Source organism: Sphaerodactylus townsendi, linkage group LG15 (genome assembly GCF_021028975.2).
Source record: "Sphaerodactylus townsendi isolate TG3544 linkage group LG15, MPM_Stown_v2.3, whole genome shotgun sequence".
Classification (NCBI taxonomy): Eukaryota; Metazoa; Chordata; class Lepidosauria; order Squamata; family Sphaerodactylidae; genus Sphaerodactylus; species Sphaerodactylus townsendi.
The window spans coordinates 36,390,808-36,408,166 of record NC_059439.1 but is presented as its reverse complement, the minus strand read 5'-3'; the positions used below and the strand labels follow the sequence as shown (position 1 = coordinate 36,408,166).

At 49.2% G+C, this 17,359-nt stretch overlaps 1 protein-coding gene across 5 annotated transcripts in view; it reads left to right on the top strand.

Moving 5' to 3' along the window:
* Positions 1–2,296: 2,296 nt before the first annotated feature.
* Positions 2,297–17,359, top strand: part of AP1G2 (adaptor related protein complex 1 subunit gamma 2) — a 29,898-nt gene continuing 14,835 nt past the window's right edge. For 2 of the 5 annotated variants that reach the window (XM_048516313.1, XM_048516310.1), the window contains exons 1-13: positions 4,357–4,467; positions 5,466–5,678; positions 6,759–6,883; positions 8,124–8,265; positions 9,644–9,740; positions 11,230–11,306; positions 12,216–12,311; positions 13,383–13,463; positions 14,061–14,159; positions 15,732–15,787; positions 16,552–16,665; positions 16,743–16,883; positions 16,979–17,033. In XM_048516313.1, the coding sequence (XP_048372270.1) occupies positions 5,649–5,678; positions 6,759–6,883; positions 8,124–8,265; positions 9,644–9,740; positions 11,230–11,306; positions 12,216–12,311; positions 13,383–13,463; positions 14,061–14,159; positions 15,732–15,787; positions 16,552–16,665; positions 16,743–16,883; positions 16,979–17,033 (1,113 nt within the window). In that variant the 5' untranslated portion in view covers positions 4,357–4,467; positions 5,466–5,648. Of the gene's footprint in view, positions 2,404–4,356; positions 4,468–4,908; positions 5,354–5,465; positions 5,679–6,758; positions 6,884–8,123; positions 8,266–9,643; positions 9,741–11,229; positions 11,307–12,215; positions 12,312–13,382; positions 13,464–14,060; positions 14,160–15,731; positions 15,788–16,551; positions 16,666–16,742; positions 16,884–16,978; positions 17,034–17,359 lie in introns of those variants that run through there. The other 3 variants (XM_048516311.1, XM_048516312.1, XM_048516314.1) reach the window with 3 other exon arrangements.

The window sequence follows — 17,359 nt, the reverse complement described above, 5'->3', positions numbered from 1 at the left end:
GGAAGCAGAGCTGCGCGTGGGCAAAACGTAGGGGGTCCTGCTATATATACGCAGGACTTGTGAGAGCACCTTTTGGGGGTGGGTGGGAGGGTAAAAGAAGGAGCCTCCATGGCGTACGGTGAAACACCTGGATGGTTTCATGTGGGGAGGCTGGCCTTAGGCAAAGAAGGAAGGCCCACTTTGGAGAAAGCAGAACCCGACTGTGGAAAAGGAGCTACCATGCCTTCTAGACTGAGGGTGACAGACTTGACCCCTATGGGGGAATAAAGCAAGAAGTTGTGCCTTGGGAAAGGAAAAGTGCAATAGGAGAGGCCCTGTACAGGGCGGGCAAAAGAGGAAGTCCCGCTTTTACGTCAGGACGCTCAAAGAGTGCAATATAGGAAGTCCTGCCTTCCAGTGGGCAAGGAGAGGCATTTTAAGGGCAAAAGAAGTTACAAGAGGGCTGTGAAAGGTGGGGGGGGGGGTGTCTGCGGCCTCCAATATACCCCCCTCCTTTTTGGGTGACTGGGAACCAGAGAGGAGAAACGACAGGTACAGGATGACAGTGGAGGTCCTCAATATAATTTATGGGGTCTCCTCCACTAGGAATCTCCCACTCAACCCCTCCCTGGATTCTGCATGACGGAAGCGACTGATCCTTTGCTGTGTGCTGTGTATACTGGGAATGTCTGTATAGCCAACAAAAAAAAACCTTAAAAAAAATTAACCTTACCCTACAGTTTTCTACCGCCTGCCCCCTTTCCATCCAATGCTTTGCTCCGGCCTTGATCGGAAGAATTTCCTTCCCGCCCTTGACCTCTCTTCCCGGTTTGCCTTTTTGACTGGATATTTCTTATTTCGTGTCTTTGGGATTGAAAAAAAACAAACCATTAAATAAGTCTTGCAGAAAAAAAATAATTTAATAAAAATATATTAATAAAAACTGTTTTCCAAAGGCGGGTGTTTTATTTCGGGGGGGGAGGGGGGGAGCTGGGGACGGTTCTCTCGCTCCTGGGCAAGCAAGTTGAAACCCCATGAGGGCTGAGGTTCAGAGGAAGTACAAAGGAGGAGTGTTCCTCTTCTCCTCCAATTTGATCTTCACAGCAACCTTGTGAGGTAGGTTCACCTGAGATTGTGTGACTGGCCCAAGCTTCCACGGCAGAGTGATGGATTCACCGCCAGCTGTCCCAGATTCTAAGTCTGACACTCTAACCCAGGGGTCCCCAAACTACGGCCCGGGGGCCAAATGTGGCCCCCTGAAGGCATTTATCCGGCCCGCCAGGCATGGTGGCGATGGCTCCATTCATGTGCAGTGGGGGCTCGAGGGAGAGGAGGAACCGGCCCCAACGGCTGTTGATTGCAGTTACATGATGGCACCCCCAAATCTCCACGAATTTTCTGACCCAGAGTTGGAAACCTTTCATGTGGCAACGCCTGCTCCGCCCTTCCCTCTCGGCTACTCCATGTGTTGCTCTCAGGCTTTCTGTTCATCGCCTCACTCCCATTGGCATCAGCCAGGCTGGCCCGAATCGCTTCATGCTGGCTGCTAGGGAAAGGAAAAAGAACCCAGGAAGATACCTAATCCTGGGTTAGATGGAATGCTTCATTGGGAAAGTTCTGCTTTTTTTTTTTTACGGGGGAAGGTATTCCACAGCCTCCCCAACAATATTTGGAGCCCACCCTGTACTTGACATACTTTGGTCACAGTTCTAAAAATAGACCATGACAGAAAGGCTGAAAGGTGAAATCAAACATTTTACAATCATTTGTGCATAGGAATTTGTTCATAGTTTTTTTTTAGTCCGGCCCTCCAACAGTCTGAGGGACAGTGAACTGGCCCCCTGTTTAAAAAGTTTGGGGACCCCTGCTCTAACCACTAGACCACACTTTGCAGGGGGGAAGCACTGTTAGGACGAAATATACTTCAAAAAGGAGAACAATCATGACCGCGGCTGGCATGGCGGGGGGGGGGGGACCCCAGTGAAAGAGGGAAGGGCAGGGTTTGAGATGGCGGGGCCTGCATATCCAGGGGGTTGGACAACCTATGGCATTCCAGATGTTCATGGACTACTACTACATTGGCCATGCTGGCAGGGGCTGATGGGAATTGTAGTCCATGCACACCTGGAGTGCCATAATCTGCTTCATTAACACGCGGTTGTTTGCAGACCCCCAGCTAGTCTTTTGCAGCCATTCACAGGGACTGGGCTATTACACCGACAGGCACTTGGCTAAACTGCACCGCTCAGCCCCTGCCTGCCTTGCACCCGCCCCTTTCTCCTTCCCGGTGGGATTTCTGCCCTAAGCACCGCCCAGACCTGAAAGGGCAGCCTGGAAATCACGCTCCCTCCTAGCCCTCCCTTGGAGCTACCGACACGAGGAGAGACGCTCTAGCCGGGAGAAAGAACGTCTCTGTGGCCAAAGGTAAGCTTCATCAAGGGGCCTCCGGGGCAGAAGAGGCGTGGCCCAGTCCTAGAGCGGGCCTCGGGGGAGCTACGCTCTAGACATCCCTCCCAGGCTGTGTCCGGCTCGGCTGGGCATTGCCTGTCCTTTTCTCCCAGCCTGCTCTCTATGCCCGTGCTGGAGGACTGAACCCAGTAGCGTGGGTTGCCAACCTCCCCTGGAGATCTGGACTGGAGCTCGTATGCTGGGATATTCAGCTGGACGAGACAGTTTATGAACCCGATTCTGTGGTTTCACCAGCCACGGTCCTGCCTCCCAAAGTGTCTGATTTTGGACTCTGTTGAACTTGTGTAGCCATAGACTCAATCGACATGTGAAATTGCTAGCACTGACCCCAGGGCACCCCTCAGCCCCTCTGAGAAGGCTAGGCTCTTCAGGTCCCTATATCAGCAAACCAACCTCCAGGGATGCATACAATTATAGCCAATAAGCCAGTGATGGCGAACCTTTTCGAGACCGAGTGCCCAAATTGCAACCCAAAACCCACTTATTTATTGCAAAGTGCCAACATGGCAATTTAACCTGAATACTGAGGTTTTAGTTTAGAAAAAACAGTTGGCTCCGAGGCGTGCGTTACTCGGGAGTAAGCTTGGTGGTAGTCAATGGCTTTGCTTTGAAGCAACCGTGCAACTCTTCCAACGGGTGAATCACGACCCTAGGAGGGTTTACTCAGAAGCAAGCCCCATTGCCAGCAACTCAGCTTACTCCCAGGTAAAGCATCGTGTTTTAGTTCTTCGCATGAAAATCAGTGGGGTTTAACAGTGCTTAACGGGGTTACCTACACTGCTCCCCCAAAACTAGGTCTTAGGTTTAATGCTAATAATTGAGCCCAGCGGCCCAGGCCAGTCTAAATGGGGGGGGGGGGCACTCTGTTTGCACGTGCCCACAGAGAGGGCTCTTGAGTGCCACTTCTGGCACCCGTGCCATAGGTTCGTCACCACTGCAATAAGCCAATGCCAAAATAGAATTAAATAAATAATTTATTCAGACCAGCACAGGTCTAGTTAGCACCAAGGAAGCCACCCTGATTGACTGAAATCAAAGGGTTTTAAAAAACATTTCTACAGGAGGCAGGCAAACAGTAAAACGCATACGAAGCAAAAACAGTTATCGATGCGTTTAACATGCCAGAGTCCCTGTTATTCTCACACGGTTGGGTTGGTGAAACAAAAAGAACAGTGAGTTCTGACAGGCTCCTATCTTGCAAACTAATGTTGCCAAGGAGGGTGGTTAGAGAAAGTTTTGTTATGTTACTTCTATGACTTAAGACAATGGAGTTCTCTTTTCTGTTCGGCTGAGTGATAGCTGCGTGCTGACAGCTTATGGCAGACTTGAGCTGCTTACAGAAATGATTTTTGTGACCACAATACCGGAACTGGGGGCTGGTGGTCACAAAACTGCTCAATTGAATTGTCAATCATCTTACCATCCGCAGAAAGTTGTTTTAGTTGCGCCTACTGGTTTTTCTATCTGGGCAGTGATTGTTTTCAGCCAAAGAATCGCCTCTTCTTGACCAAAAGTGGCAGAAAGTTTGCCAGCCGCCTTCATTTCTTTCCCGTTATTTGTATTTGTTTGTATTTGTATTTCAATTTCTACCCCGCCCTATCCCCGTAGGGCTCAGGGCGACTAACGACATGAAAAAAACAATATACATTAAAACAGAATAGATGCTAATAAAATACATAAAACTAAAAACAGGAATCAGATTTACAGATGGCGACTCAAACACATCAAAGCCTAACAATTGCTGGTTAACAATATCAGCAGCACTATATCAATACAAATCAATTATATAGTTCATTGTTTTAAAATCCCTGAGCTAGTGCTTTCCCAGATGTGCCCACCAGAGGGCTCTCCTGCGGCCAGAAACTTTCCAGGGCTCAGGTAAATTCACCTGGCTGGGATACAGCCTGTTTTCCGGAAACGAAAGAAGTTGGCAAGGCAGAAGAGGGGGGCATAGAAGGGGGGTGCCAGCTGCTACAGAACTGCCGGCAGGCGAGAGAGCAAAACTGGACTTCTGGACAGGTGATGAGTGGGGTGGGAAGACCTTGGGAGATGAAAGGGAAGAAGAATTCAAAGTTGGTGGGAGTTAAGATAAGGGAGGGGCAATTCTAAAAGAACACGGTGCTGTCATGGGAATATAGATTAACATTCTTAGACCCCGTGTACAAGTAGTCACTTCTCCCCCACTGTTGTTTTCTGCTGCATGGAGGGATTAATGCAAAACTTTCATAAAAGGATTAATTCAAAACCTGCCAGTTTTCTGCTGTCTGTCAAACTCGACAGAATGGGTGCAGAAAACCTGGCTAGTTTAATTGAGAAACCCACACGGAGATTTGACCCCAGAGCAGAATTCTTGGGGCCCTTTAAGTGTTTAAGGGACGAAGGAAAAGGGGACAGGGAAAAGGGTTTTGGCAAGGGTTTTGGGGAACAGTCACCAATTTCTGACGCAGCGGGCCTAAGATTTCTCTGTGATGTTCTGCTTCAGTTCATGAAGAACAACTACCAGCGGTCAGTGCCGTACACACAGCGGTTATGTGGGTCCACCATAAAAACTTACGGAAAAAGGGGGGGGAGGCGTTGCTGCGACTACCCCGAAGGAGAGTAACTGACCTGTATGAAGCAATTCGAACCTTGACCCCTCTCCGCAATCGATGCTAACTTTAGATTCTCTGTTATTATTATTTATTCATTAAAAGGTTTCTACCCCGCCTTGAACTGCAAGGAAAGGGGAGATAAAAATATTTTAATAAAGAAAGGATAAAAATAATAGAGGATCTAAGATTGGCACCCTAAGTAGGAAAGAGTTGGGGCTCAGGCCTGACTGGAAGCCACAAGCTGGCATGGAAGGAGATAGGTACTCTTGACGTTCCCAGTGGCACCCATGTTCCAGACTTGATTCCTGGCTTTGGTAAGCAATTGTGCAGCTCAGCCTTAATTGTTTCTAATTCCAAGCAACCAGAAATAGTACTGAGGTCTCCACAGGTGCTGCCCGCCCCTTTGATTGCACTCCCCATCTCTAGGATGCCGGACGTTCCACTGACGTTACCGACCCTAATCCGGACCATAAGGAAGCGGACCCAAAGCTACAGGAGCGGGGAGCTGGTCCAGCTGAGGCATGTAAGAATTCGGGGGGGAGCCTTCGGGGATAGCCGAGAGAACCTGACAGCCGGGCCTCTAATCTAGCCAAGTTACTCTACATTCACATGCTGGGCTATCCGGCATATTTTGGACAGGTAGAAGATATATTCTGGTTTGCAACCTCCCCACAGCATTGGTCCTCTTGGACCTGGGAAATTCCTAGAGGTTTGGGTCCACTCCCTAGGAAAGGGATTTCCATTTCTTTTAGACTCTGTGATATACCCAGAGGTGGGATCCAGCAGGTTCTCACCAGTTCCCGAGAGTGGGTTACTAATTATTTGCATGTGCCGCGAGGGGGTGACTAATTGGGTCTGCTTTTCCATTAGAAATTCCATCAGGTCCACAAATCATAAAGTCCTGTTGTTTCCTATGTGGCTGGTTAGCGAAGGTAGAAAACGGGATGATTCTCCCTGTTGGGCTGTTTTAGAAACATGTTTTAGAAATATGGTCAAGTTCCTTGTTTAAGGAAAGTATATTTCTTTTGATTTCTAGAAACAAAATTAAGTATTTGAAAGTATTAGGTATTTGACAGGCAGTCAATTAGAGGAGAAGTAGTTGTTTCTGTTGGCAGTAGACGATAGGACTTGCTATAATGAGTTTAAATTATGGACAGAAAGATACCAGCTGGAAATTAGGAACTTGTTTTTTACAGTAAGAGTTTTTTACAGTAACAGAGAAATTATTAATGCCCCGCCCCTGGAATGCCCGGCCACGCCCCCATCGTGCCCCGCCCAGCCCCATTGGCGCTACCCCACTGTTTGAATCCCACCACCATGGGAACCTGTTACTAAAATTTTTGGATCCCACCACAGGATATACCATAGAGTTTCCCCTAAGGAGGGACATCAATGGGGTACAATGCCAGCCTCCACCCTCCAAAGCTGCCATATTTCCCAGGGCAACTGATCTGTCTAGTCTAGAAATCAGCTGTGATTCTGCAAGAACTTCACACGCCACCTGGAGTTTGGTAACCACATCTCTAAACCTGCTCATCTCTTTCTCTTGTTTAAGTGGCGGTTGTGACATTGAAGTACAAGTTCAGGGGGAACGCTTGGGACACTTGACCTTAACTTGAGTCCTACCCCAAAGCCCAGGGACTCCAGCTGTGGTGCGGGAATGGCGGTATTTGTCGGCGTTTGGGGAAACGGTTGCTCTCCCTTCCTGTCTCAAACCAGATGGAATGCCTGAAGCTAATTGCCTCTCAGAAATTCCACGAGAAACGGATTGGCTACCTCGGCGCTGCCCTCCTACTGGATGAGAAGCAAGACACCCACCTTCTACTGACCAATAGCATCAAGAAGTGAGAGACCAGAATCATAGAATCCTAGAGTTGGTAGGGACCATAGAGGCCATCTAGTCCAACTCCCTGTTCGGTGTAGAATCTGCCTAAATTAGAATATCCCTGTTTCTCCAGCTGCTGATTGAAGACTGCCAGTAAGGGGGACCTCGCTACCCCCCTAGACAGCTGGTTCCAAAGTTCTTACTGTTCAAAAGTTTTCCCTAATGTCCAGCCACTACCCTTCCGCTCACAATTTATACTATTATTGTGAGTCACATCTTCTGCTGTCAATAGCTCCCTACCCTCCTCTAAGTGACAGCCCTTCAAATTCTTCAAAAGCTCTTCTGGGGTTCCCAGTTGGAATTATATGTGTGAGCGTGGATCCTGCCATCTTCTGAGTAGCCTTCCCCCCAACCTGAGTAGCCCTTCCTACAACTACCGAGTTCCTTAAGTTAAGTTAAAGGAAGACTCTGTCGAATGGAGGAAGACTACGGACTTGAGCCCAAGTGAAAAGTCAGGTGAAGCCAGAGGTGGGATCCAGCAGGTTCTCACAGGTTCCCGAGAGCAGGTTACTAATTATTTGTGTGTGCTGAGAGGGGGTTACTAATGGGCGATTTTGCCACATGATTTTTGCCTTAGTTACGCCCCTCCTCTCAGCAGTAGCGCACAGAACTTGAAGCAGTCTAGCAGGAGGCGCACTGGCGTGCGTGGCAGCCTGCGCCTGTGTGCATTCGTTTCCCGCCCAAGGACCGGCGCAGCGGCTGCGTCCTTGCCACAGCCCCGCCCAGGAATGCCCCGCCCCGGAATGCCCGGCCACGCCCCCGTTGTGCCCCGCCCAGCCCCATTGGTGCTACACCACAGTTTGAATCCCACCACCATGGGAACCTGTTACTAAAATTTTTGGATCCCACCACTGGGTGAAGCTGTTTAAAGAAAGGAATGTTCTCAGAAAAAGAGATAGAATCAAGATAGGACCCGCCCCAAAGACTGCATGCCTGGCCTACCTCATGAAAAAACCCTTTTCCGCACCCACTTGACTTGCCATTCCAACGTCGAGTGGCAACCAAAGATGGCGGATGTGCAGTTGGAAAATTGGAAGGTGGGCCTTGGGGCTGGATCGAGGCACCTGGGGGAAGAATCGCAGCGCAGGTGAGATGCTGGCGGTTGAAAGAAGGCAGCCAGAGCAGGGCAGATGAGAGAGAGAGAGAATCTCTGGGAGCGTCCTTTCCCCAGTTCACAGCCCCCTTTCCGTTTGTTTCAGTGACTTGTCGCATCCCAGCGCCTGGGTGCAGAGCTTGGCTTTGAGCACCCTCGGTTCCCTGGGCTCGGCGGCCATGTTCCGTGACCTGGCCGGGGCGGTGGAACAGCTGGCCCAAGTGGGGCAGCCCTCCGTGCGAAGGAAGGTAAGAGGCTGTGGATGCTCTGTGAAACCCCCAACAGACACCCCCCCCATCCTCTTCCGCCCATTTAGAAGAGAAGAGTTTGGATTTACACCACACCTTTCTCTCCTGTAAGGAGACTCAAGGTGGCTTACAAGCTCCTTTCCCTTCCTCTCCCCATAACAGACACCTTGTGAGGCAGGTGGGGCTGAGAGAGTCCAGAGAGAACTGTGACTAGCCCAAGGTCACCCAGCAGGAATGCAGGAGTGCGGTAACACATCTGGTTCACCAGATAAGCCTCTGCCACTCAGGTGGAGGAGTGGGGAATTGAACCCGGTTCTCCAGATTAGAATCCACCTGCTCTTAGCCACTACACCACATTGGCTCTCTTTAAAAGATTCTACCTCATACTCAGTACTGCCTGCCGTTCCTTCCCACAATCTCATTTGGCAGTATATATTTGGTAGGAGCAGCAGTAGTGTAGGAGGTTAAGAGCTCGTGTATCTAATCTGGAGGAACCGGGTTTGATTCCCAGCTCTGCCACTTGAGCTGTGGAGGCTTATCTGGGGAATTCAGATTAGCCTGGGCACTCCCACACACGCCAGCTGGGTGACCTTGGGCTAGTCACAGCTTCTCTGAGCTCTCTCAGCCCCACCCACCTTGCAGGGTGTTTGTTGTGAGGGGGGAAGGGCAAGGAGATTGTAAGCCCCTTTGAGTCTCCTGCAGGAGAGAAAAGGGGGGATATAAATCCAAACTCTTCTTCTTCTTCTTCTTCTTCTTCTTCTTCTTCTTCTTCTTCTTCTTCTTCTTCTTCTTCTTCTTCTTCTTCTTCTTCTTCTTCTTCTTCTTCTTCTTCTTCTTCTATATGCCAAAGCCTTTCTTTTCATTTAGAAAGGTAAACCCTGCCCTCTGTCATCCAAGGTATGGGCAAATACATGTGTTTTTCTGCTATTTATTTACTGCATTTATATCCCGCCTGATGGGGGCCCAAAATGGCTTTCATTGTTCTCCCTTCCATTTTATTCTCACAACAACCCTGTGAGGTAGGTTAGGCTGAGAGTGTGCAACTACCCCAGTAAGCCTCTGTGGCAGATCAGGGAATCGAACCGGCTCACCCTGATCCTAGTCCAATACTCTAACCCAGGGGTGTCCAATTCTAGCGCTTCAGATACTCATGGACTACAATTCCCATCAGCCCCTGCTGGCATGGTCCCATGCCAGCAGGGTCTGATGGGAATTGTAGTCCATGAACACCTGAAGCACCAGAGTTGGAAACCCTTGCTCTAACCACTACACCGTACTTCTAGCAGAGCCCTCGCTCCAATCACTCATATCAGTCACCCAGCACTTTTGCCCACTGTATCAACCATCAGCCATCTTTTCTCTCTGCTGACCTTTGCAGGCAGTGGTTTGTGCAGTACACATTATCCGGAAGGTTCCGGACCTCACAGACACGTTTGTCGCACTCGGCGAGCAGCTGTTGACTGAACGAAATCATAGTAAGTGTCGACATCTTTGCTACCCTCTGCAACAATCCCCTGACTTATTGCCACAGGGACGCATTCACACAGGGCATGTGTGTGTGTGTGTGTGAATATGACTTAAAAGGGACTCGTGCCTGAATGTACAGACCCCTCGATTGAAAAGCACGTCACCTACGGTGATGCGAGAAGGCAGGAGATATCTGTTAGAGGTGGCTGACCTGTGGGGAGACTTTCACACATGCAGGCTGTCAAGAGGTGAACATCAGAAATCTGATTGGCATTACTGGAGGGATTGGAGCACCTTCCTTATGAGGAGAGGCTGCAGCGTTTGGGACTCTTTAGTTTGGAGAGGAGACGTCTGAGGGGGGATATGATTGAAGTCTATAAAATTATGCATGGGGTAGAAAATGTTGACAGAGAGAATTTTTTCTCTCTTTCTCACAATACTAGAACCAGGGGGCATCCATTGAAAATGCTGGGGGGAAGAATTAGGACTAATAAAAGGAAACACTTCTTCACGCAACGTGTGATTGGTGTTTGGAATATGCGGCTACAGGAGGTGGTGATGGCCACTCACCTGGATAGCTTTAAAAAGGGCTTGGACAGATTTATGGAGGAGAAGTCAATCTATGGCTACCAATTTTGATCCTCCTTGATCTCAGATTGCAAATGCCTTAGCAGACCAGGTGCTCGGGAGCAACAGCCGCAGAAGGCCCTTGCTTTCACATCCTGCATGTGAGCTCCCAAAGGCACCTGGTGGGCCACTGCGAGTAGCAGAGAGCTGGACTAGATGGACTCTGGTCTGATCCAGCTGGCTTGTTCTTATGTTCTTATGTTCTTACTACTGACCTCAGAGGGCCAAGAGGGAAAAAGAGGTCCAAGTTATTGGCCATTTCTACACAAAATGTTTTCAATCCTCCACCCCCTTTGTTCACGATCACCCTCCTACATCGCTTCCCGGATGTCCTTTTGTGATTCTTCCATTTTATTTTGACTTCACTGTGGATTCGTAGCTTCGACGCCTCGTGCGGCGATTCCAAACACACGAAAATAAACAGCCGAGACAATGGGGCGAGCTGAGAAAATGGCGTTGAGGAGGGAGTCGGGGACTGCAGAGAGGCGTGGGAAACTTTTTGAAGGCGTACGCCCAGCCAGTGGAAACGTTTTGCGAACATTTTTTGGGAAAAAGAATCGCTAAAATCCAGGATGCCTATAAAACGTTTTGGAGCTGGAAATAAAACGTTTTGGACTGAAAACCTCAGAGGAACTCCTCGGAGGAAACGTGTTATTTTCCGCCTCAAAATGTTTTATTTTGGTTGTGCAGAAAGGGCCTATAGGAAACGTTCAGTAAAAGCGAGAGGGCAACAGAGCGCCCCAAACGAGCCTTGGATGGGAATGTGGTTCTTGAGGAGTCTCCTGTGGGGGATATGAAATGTAGGTCTTCCATCTTGTCTAGAGATTCAGGTTACAGGAAGTGACGGATTCCTCTCTGGTCTCTCGTCAGGCATTTTGCACGGAGCCGTCATGTTGATCGCAGAGATGTGCAGACAAAACCCGCAGACTTTGGAACACTTCCGTAAGGTGGGCAGCCGTGAACTTAGCCTCCTCCCAGCTTCCGCTGCTATTAGTCCACTTGGCGCAACTCCCCGTCTCCCAGTCTCAAAAGGACCAGGAAGTTGGAGATAAAGAAAAGAAGAGTTTGGATTTATATCCCCCCTTTCTCTCCTGTAAGGAGACTCAAAGGGGCTGACAATCTCCTTTCCCTTCCCCACCCCTCACAACAAGCACCCTGTGAGGTGGGTGGGGCTAAGAGAGCTCCGAAGAACTGTGGCTAGCCCAAGGTCACCCAGCTGGCGTGTGTTGGAGTGCACAAGCTAATTTATTTATTTATTTATTGTCGGATTTATAGGCTGCCTCACCCCCGGAGGGCTCGAGGCGGCTCACAATATAGCTGTTCTCTAAGACAGCAATCAATACGAATAAAACTTAAACCCATTAAAACTTAAGCAGCAGTTACTAAAATAAATACAATTAAAACAACAGAGGTTGTTAAAAACAGGCGCCCGATCTAAAGGCCAAAAGGGGTAGGGGGTAGGCAGGGCCCAAGATGAAGTCAGGGCCCAACCAAGATGGAAAAACAGGCAGCCTCCGTTTCAATCTGGCTTGCTAGATAAGCCTCCACAGCTCAAGTGGCCGAGTGGGGAATCAAACCCGGTTCTCCAGATTAGAGTGCACCTGCTCTTAACCACGACACCACGCTGGCACTACACCACATGTGAAGGCAGCTTCATGTGTCCATATTTTGCCATCCTTTGTACCTGGTTCCCCCATTCTCCAAGTCGATGCTGCCTGCACCCACAGATGGGTCGGGGCTGCTCGTACGCAACAGCAGAGACTACGTAGTGTTGGGCGATGACTTTGGGGTTACTCAAGGAAAGTCTGTCTGCAGGGACTTATCGACTTAGTCACTGGTCTTCTTGTTTCCTGCAGCACGTGCCCCAGTTGGTAGGACTGCTGCAGAACCTTGTGGTGGCCGGTTACTCTCCGGAAAGCAGCATCTCTGGCATCAACGATCCCTTTCTGCAGGTAAAAGGCCGCCCAGCCAGTGGTGGGATCCAAAAATTTTGGTAACAGGTTCCCATGGTGGTGGGATTCAAACTGTGGCGTAGCACCAATGGGGATGGGCGGGGCACGACGGGGCCGTGGCCGGGCATTCCGGGGGCAGGGCATTCCTGGGCAGGGCTGTAGCAAGGACGCAGCCACTGTGCCAGTCCTTGGGCGGGAAACGAATGCACGCAGGCGCAGGCTGCCACGCACGCCGGTGCCCCTCCTGCTAGACTGCTTCAAGTTCTGCGCACTACTGCTGAGAGGAGGGGCGTAACTAAGGCCAAAATCACGTGGCAAAATCGCCCATTAGTAACCCCCTCTCGGCACACACAAATAATGAGTAACCTACTCTCGGGAACCTGTGAGAACCTGCTGGATCCCACCTCTGCGCCCAGCCCTCCTGGCAAACACTGACTTTCTCACGGCTTCCATCCACAATTCAGCTGTGGTTACCACCTAGACGTATTTATTATCTACCAGCAGCTATTAATTATTAATTATTCACTTCCACTTACTCCCTTTGGTATGGTAGGTTTTTTTATTGTTTGTCGAACTGACAAGGACTTTGTCATCTGGATTGGGGCTTTTGTTGATCTTTTAATGATGGAATTAGGTTGCTTGCGATGTTTATTACCCTGTTTCCCCGAATATAAGACATCCCCTAAAAATAAGACATAGTAGAGGTTTTGCTGAAGTGCGAAATATAAGGCATCCCCCAAAAGTAAGACATGGCAAAGTTTTTGTTTGGAAGCATGCCCGACGAACAGAACACAGAAAAATAAGACATCCCCTAAAAATAAGACATAGCGCATCTTTGGGAGCAAAAATTAATAAAAGACACTGTCTTAAATTCGGGGAAACACGATACTGTTAATATTGAAATGCTTGTCTGTTGTTTGTGGTCCCAAGTCCCAAAGAGGAGGGACAGCCTATGAAATCTAACTAATAGGAATAGGAATAAGAAGATGCCAGGAATTCTACCCCCACCCCACCCCACCCCACACACATACATACACATTATAGTCACATTGTGTGTGTCCATCCCTTCAGGTCCAGATCGTGCGGCTGCTAAGAATTCTGGGACGAGGCAATGAAGACACCAGCGACAGCATGAACGATGTCTTAGCCCAGGTGAAAGGAAGGGGGGGATTTGAAAATCGGAGAAGGTGTCGTGGTTAAAAGCAGGTGCTCTCTAATCTGGAGGAACCGGGTTTGATTCCCCGCTCTGCCACTTGAGCTGTGGAGGCTTATCTGGGGAACCAGATTAGCTTGTGCACTCCAACGCATGCCTGCTGGGTGACCTCGGGCTAGTCACAGTTCTTCTGAGCTCTCTCAGCCCCACCCACCTCACAGGGTGTTTGTTGTGAGGGGGGAAGGGAAAGGAGATTGTAAGCCCCTTTGAGTCTTCTTGCAGGAGAGGAAAGGGGGATATAAATCCAAACTTATTATTATTATTCAGTGGCAGTAAACCTTTGCAACCCATTGCTAGGAGGCAAAGGGGAAGGCCTTGCTCTCCATCATGCCCTGTGTGTTTCATCCTCCCCAGGTAAACGCTTTGTCCACTGCGTAAAACGGAGTGCTGGACTAGATGGGATCTGATTCACCAGGGCTCTTCTGGTGGTTGTAACTGAGTGAAAGAGGAAGATTTGAAGGAGAACTTTTGGAGGAATAGGGAGGGGATGTCTCAGTGCCAGGGCATCGATGCTCCAGCTTTTCTATTCTCCTCAGGTGGCCACCAACACGGAGACAACAAGGAACGTGGGCAACGCCATCTTGTATGAGACAGTTCTGACCATCATGGGCGTGCACTCCGCCAGCGGACTCCGGGTATAGTGAAATGGCACGATGTCTGAGCCCCGCTTTGCCACCAACCCTCTTGATGGTCTAGAGAATGCAAATGAAATGTATGAGTCACTGCTTGGGTGCAGTTGTGGTACAGCCCTCTTCTAGACCCCGAACGAGTATGGCTATTCATGCATGCGTTACTTACCCTGTGTCTGTTAACTCTGCAGTGGCTTTTCTGGGGATTTTGTTTACATACATCAGTGGTGCCGAACCTTTGGCACTCCAGATGTTATGGACTACAATTCCCATCAACCCCTGCCAGCATGGCCAATTGTAGTCCATAACATCTGGAGTGCCAAAGGTTCGCCACCACGGACATACATCCTCCAAAGTGTCCCTAGCCAAACCGAGCTGCCATTTTGACCCCCGCCCCGCACTGCTTCCGTATCCTTTCCGTGCAACCTCCACTTGTACCGTGTTTCCCCGAATATAAGACAGTTTCTTATATTAATTTTTGCTCCCAAAGATGCGCTATGTCTTATTTTCAGGGGATGGCTTATTTTTCTGTGTTCTGTTCGTCGGGCATGCTTCCAAACAAAAACTTTGCTATGTCTTACTTTCGGGGGATGCCTTATATTTCACACTTCAGCAAAACCTCTACTATGTCCTATTTTTAGAGGATGTCTTATATTCAGGGAAACAGGGTTTGAGTCACTGCTACATTTGATAAATTTGATAAATAAATTTGACAAATAAATTTGGGGGGGTTGCCTGCCGCATTTTGATTTTGGAGCCATCTTTGCTCTAGCGGTTCTGCAGCTAGTAAATTTCATGTCAGTTTCAAGGGTGTATTGCTCTAGCAATATACCCTCATGGTTAACATTAAAAAAAAATAGAAACCCTTTCTATCATTCTGAAATGATGGCCCGAAGAGTGGGAGAAATTGCTGTTGTGTGGGCAGGGAGGAGCAAGTACACCCAAAGAAGGCTTAACACACAGCGATCTCCTTCGCTTTCCCTGCAAAGGGAGAGGGAAAGTCACGCTTTAACAGGTTTTCGGAAACTTTGGGGATTCTATGATCTGAAAGCACAGTGAGGGAAACATGCATAATCAAGGCAGACATCTGGCAGACGATACAGGTCTATAAAAACTAGGACAAAGAGGCTTAGAGACAGCTTCTGCTCTAGAGACGTGGCTATGCTAAACTCCGTGGCTTCATGTTGATGTGTTTGGGGCTGTGTCGGGATGGGTGGAGGAAGGGGAAAGTGAGGATGGGGTATGAGTCTGGAATTGTGTGCATCGAGGAATGCTGCTGTAAATTTCGTTGTGCGTGCACAATGACAACAAAATGCTTATGCTTATGCTTAAAGAGGGGACGTGTGCATAACCAAGTGTGTAAATGGCCCATAATGAAGTAGAATTTAGCCAGGTTAGCCAAAGGGCCTCTACTTTCCACTGACTATAGGCACCGTCTTGGTTACTCACATGTGATTGTATCAAGTTTGAATCAAGAGCTGGGTAGTTCCACAGACTCAACACCAGTTGGCTCTCAGCTCACCCTGTTGCTCCTAAATCTGGTCTCGTTTTTAGGGCTCTTCCCTTTTCCACACACAGGTTCTCGCGGTCAATATCCTCGGGCGGTTTCTCGTTAACAAAGATCGAAATATCAGGTAAAATTAACGGGAGTGGTTGGGAGGGGAAAGAAATCAGGCACCCCGTGAAATCTCCAGTTAACACAAAGGAATTAGATTTTTAATGTATTTATTTTTATTTATTATATTTATTTATTATATTTGTAGACCGCCTCACCCCCGAAGGGGGTTTTACGTGGCTTTGTAGATGTTTGAAACTGTTCCCAGGAACTGGACATATTTTCCAGTCTGGGACTCAAGACTGAATTACATGGGCTGGTCCCTCAGCTTCTTTTGAGAGTGGTCTAGTAGTTAAGGAGCAGCAGTGGCGTAGGAGGTTAAGAGCTCGTGTATCTAATCTGGAGCAATCGGGTTTGATTCCCAGCTCTGCCGCCTGAGCTGTGGAGGCTTATCTGGGGAATTCAGATTAGCCTGTACACTCCCACACACGCCAGCTGGGTGACCTTGGGCTAGTCACAGCTTCTCAGAGCTCTCTCAGCCCCACCTACCTCACAGGGTGTTTGTTGTGAGGGGGGAAGGGCAAGGAGATTGTAAGCCCCTATGAGTCTCCTGCAGGAGAGAAAGGGGGGATATAAATCCAAACTCTTCTCTTCTTCTTCTTCTAAGAGCGGTGGACTCTATCTGGAGAACCAGGTTTGATTCCCCCACTCCACCACATGAGTGGCAGACTCTAATCTGGTGAACTGGGTTTGTTTCTCCACTCCTCCACATGAAGCCTACCGGGTGACCTTGGGCTAGTCACAGTTCTCTCAGAACTCTCTCAACCCCACCTACCTTCTTAGATACGTGGCTCTGACGTCGCTACAGAAATTGTTGCAAGAGGAGAGCTCTGCCGTCCAGAGGCACCGGTCCACCATCTTGGCCTGTCTGTCTGACCCCGACGCAACCGTGAAGAGGTGAGATGGGGGAAAGTCGGGAAAGGGATGCCGAGTGGATTTCTGAGGAGAATAACGCTCCCGTCCCTTCCCCTCAGGCGAGCCTTGCAACTTAGCCTCGCCCTGGTGAACCACAGCAACGTGAGGGCGACCATCAAGGAGCTCCTGGATTTCCTCAGCCTCTGTGCCCCAGACCTGAAGTCGGACTGCGCTTCCGGGATATTCCTGGCTGCCGAGAAGTGAGTGATCCTTCATGGCCGGTCGAGACCGGAGTGTGGAGAACAGTTGGTCGTGAGGAGCAGGACATGTCTGAGCCTTGTTTCCACCCCTTCAGGTTTGCACCGAACAAGCGATGGCACGTGGACACGATCCTCCAAGTGCTGACCACGGTAAGACGGGACAGGAAGGCAGAAGAGGCGCCAGGATCCACGGGGAAGTGGCAGTGAGCGGTCAGACCCACGAAAGACCCTTCCCGTCTTTCCGATTCCTCTACGGATGCTCCTAAGCATTTTTTTTCGAGATCATGTGGACCAGAAATATACTTTGTGTATTATGTTTTGTTTAGTCATCTTGGACTTCTGGCAGCCCTATGAATTAATAGCCTCCAAATCAGCGCTTGATCTGGTCTCGGGATCCTTTATGGGGTCAATTTCTCTCACATTGAGTCTTCCGCTTTTTCTCCGGCCTTTGGCTTTTCTGAGCGTTATTATCTTTT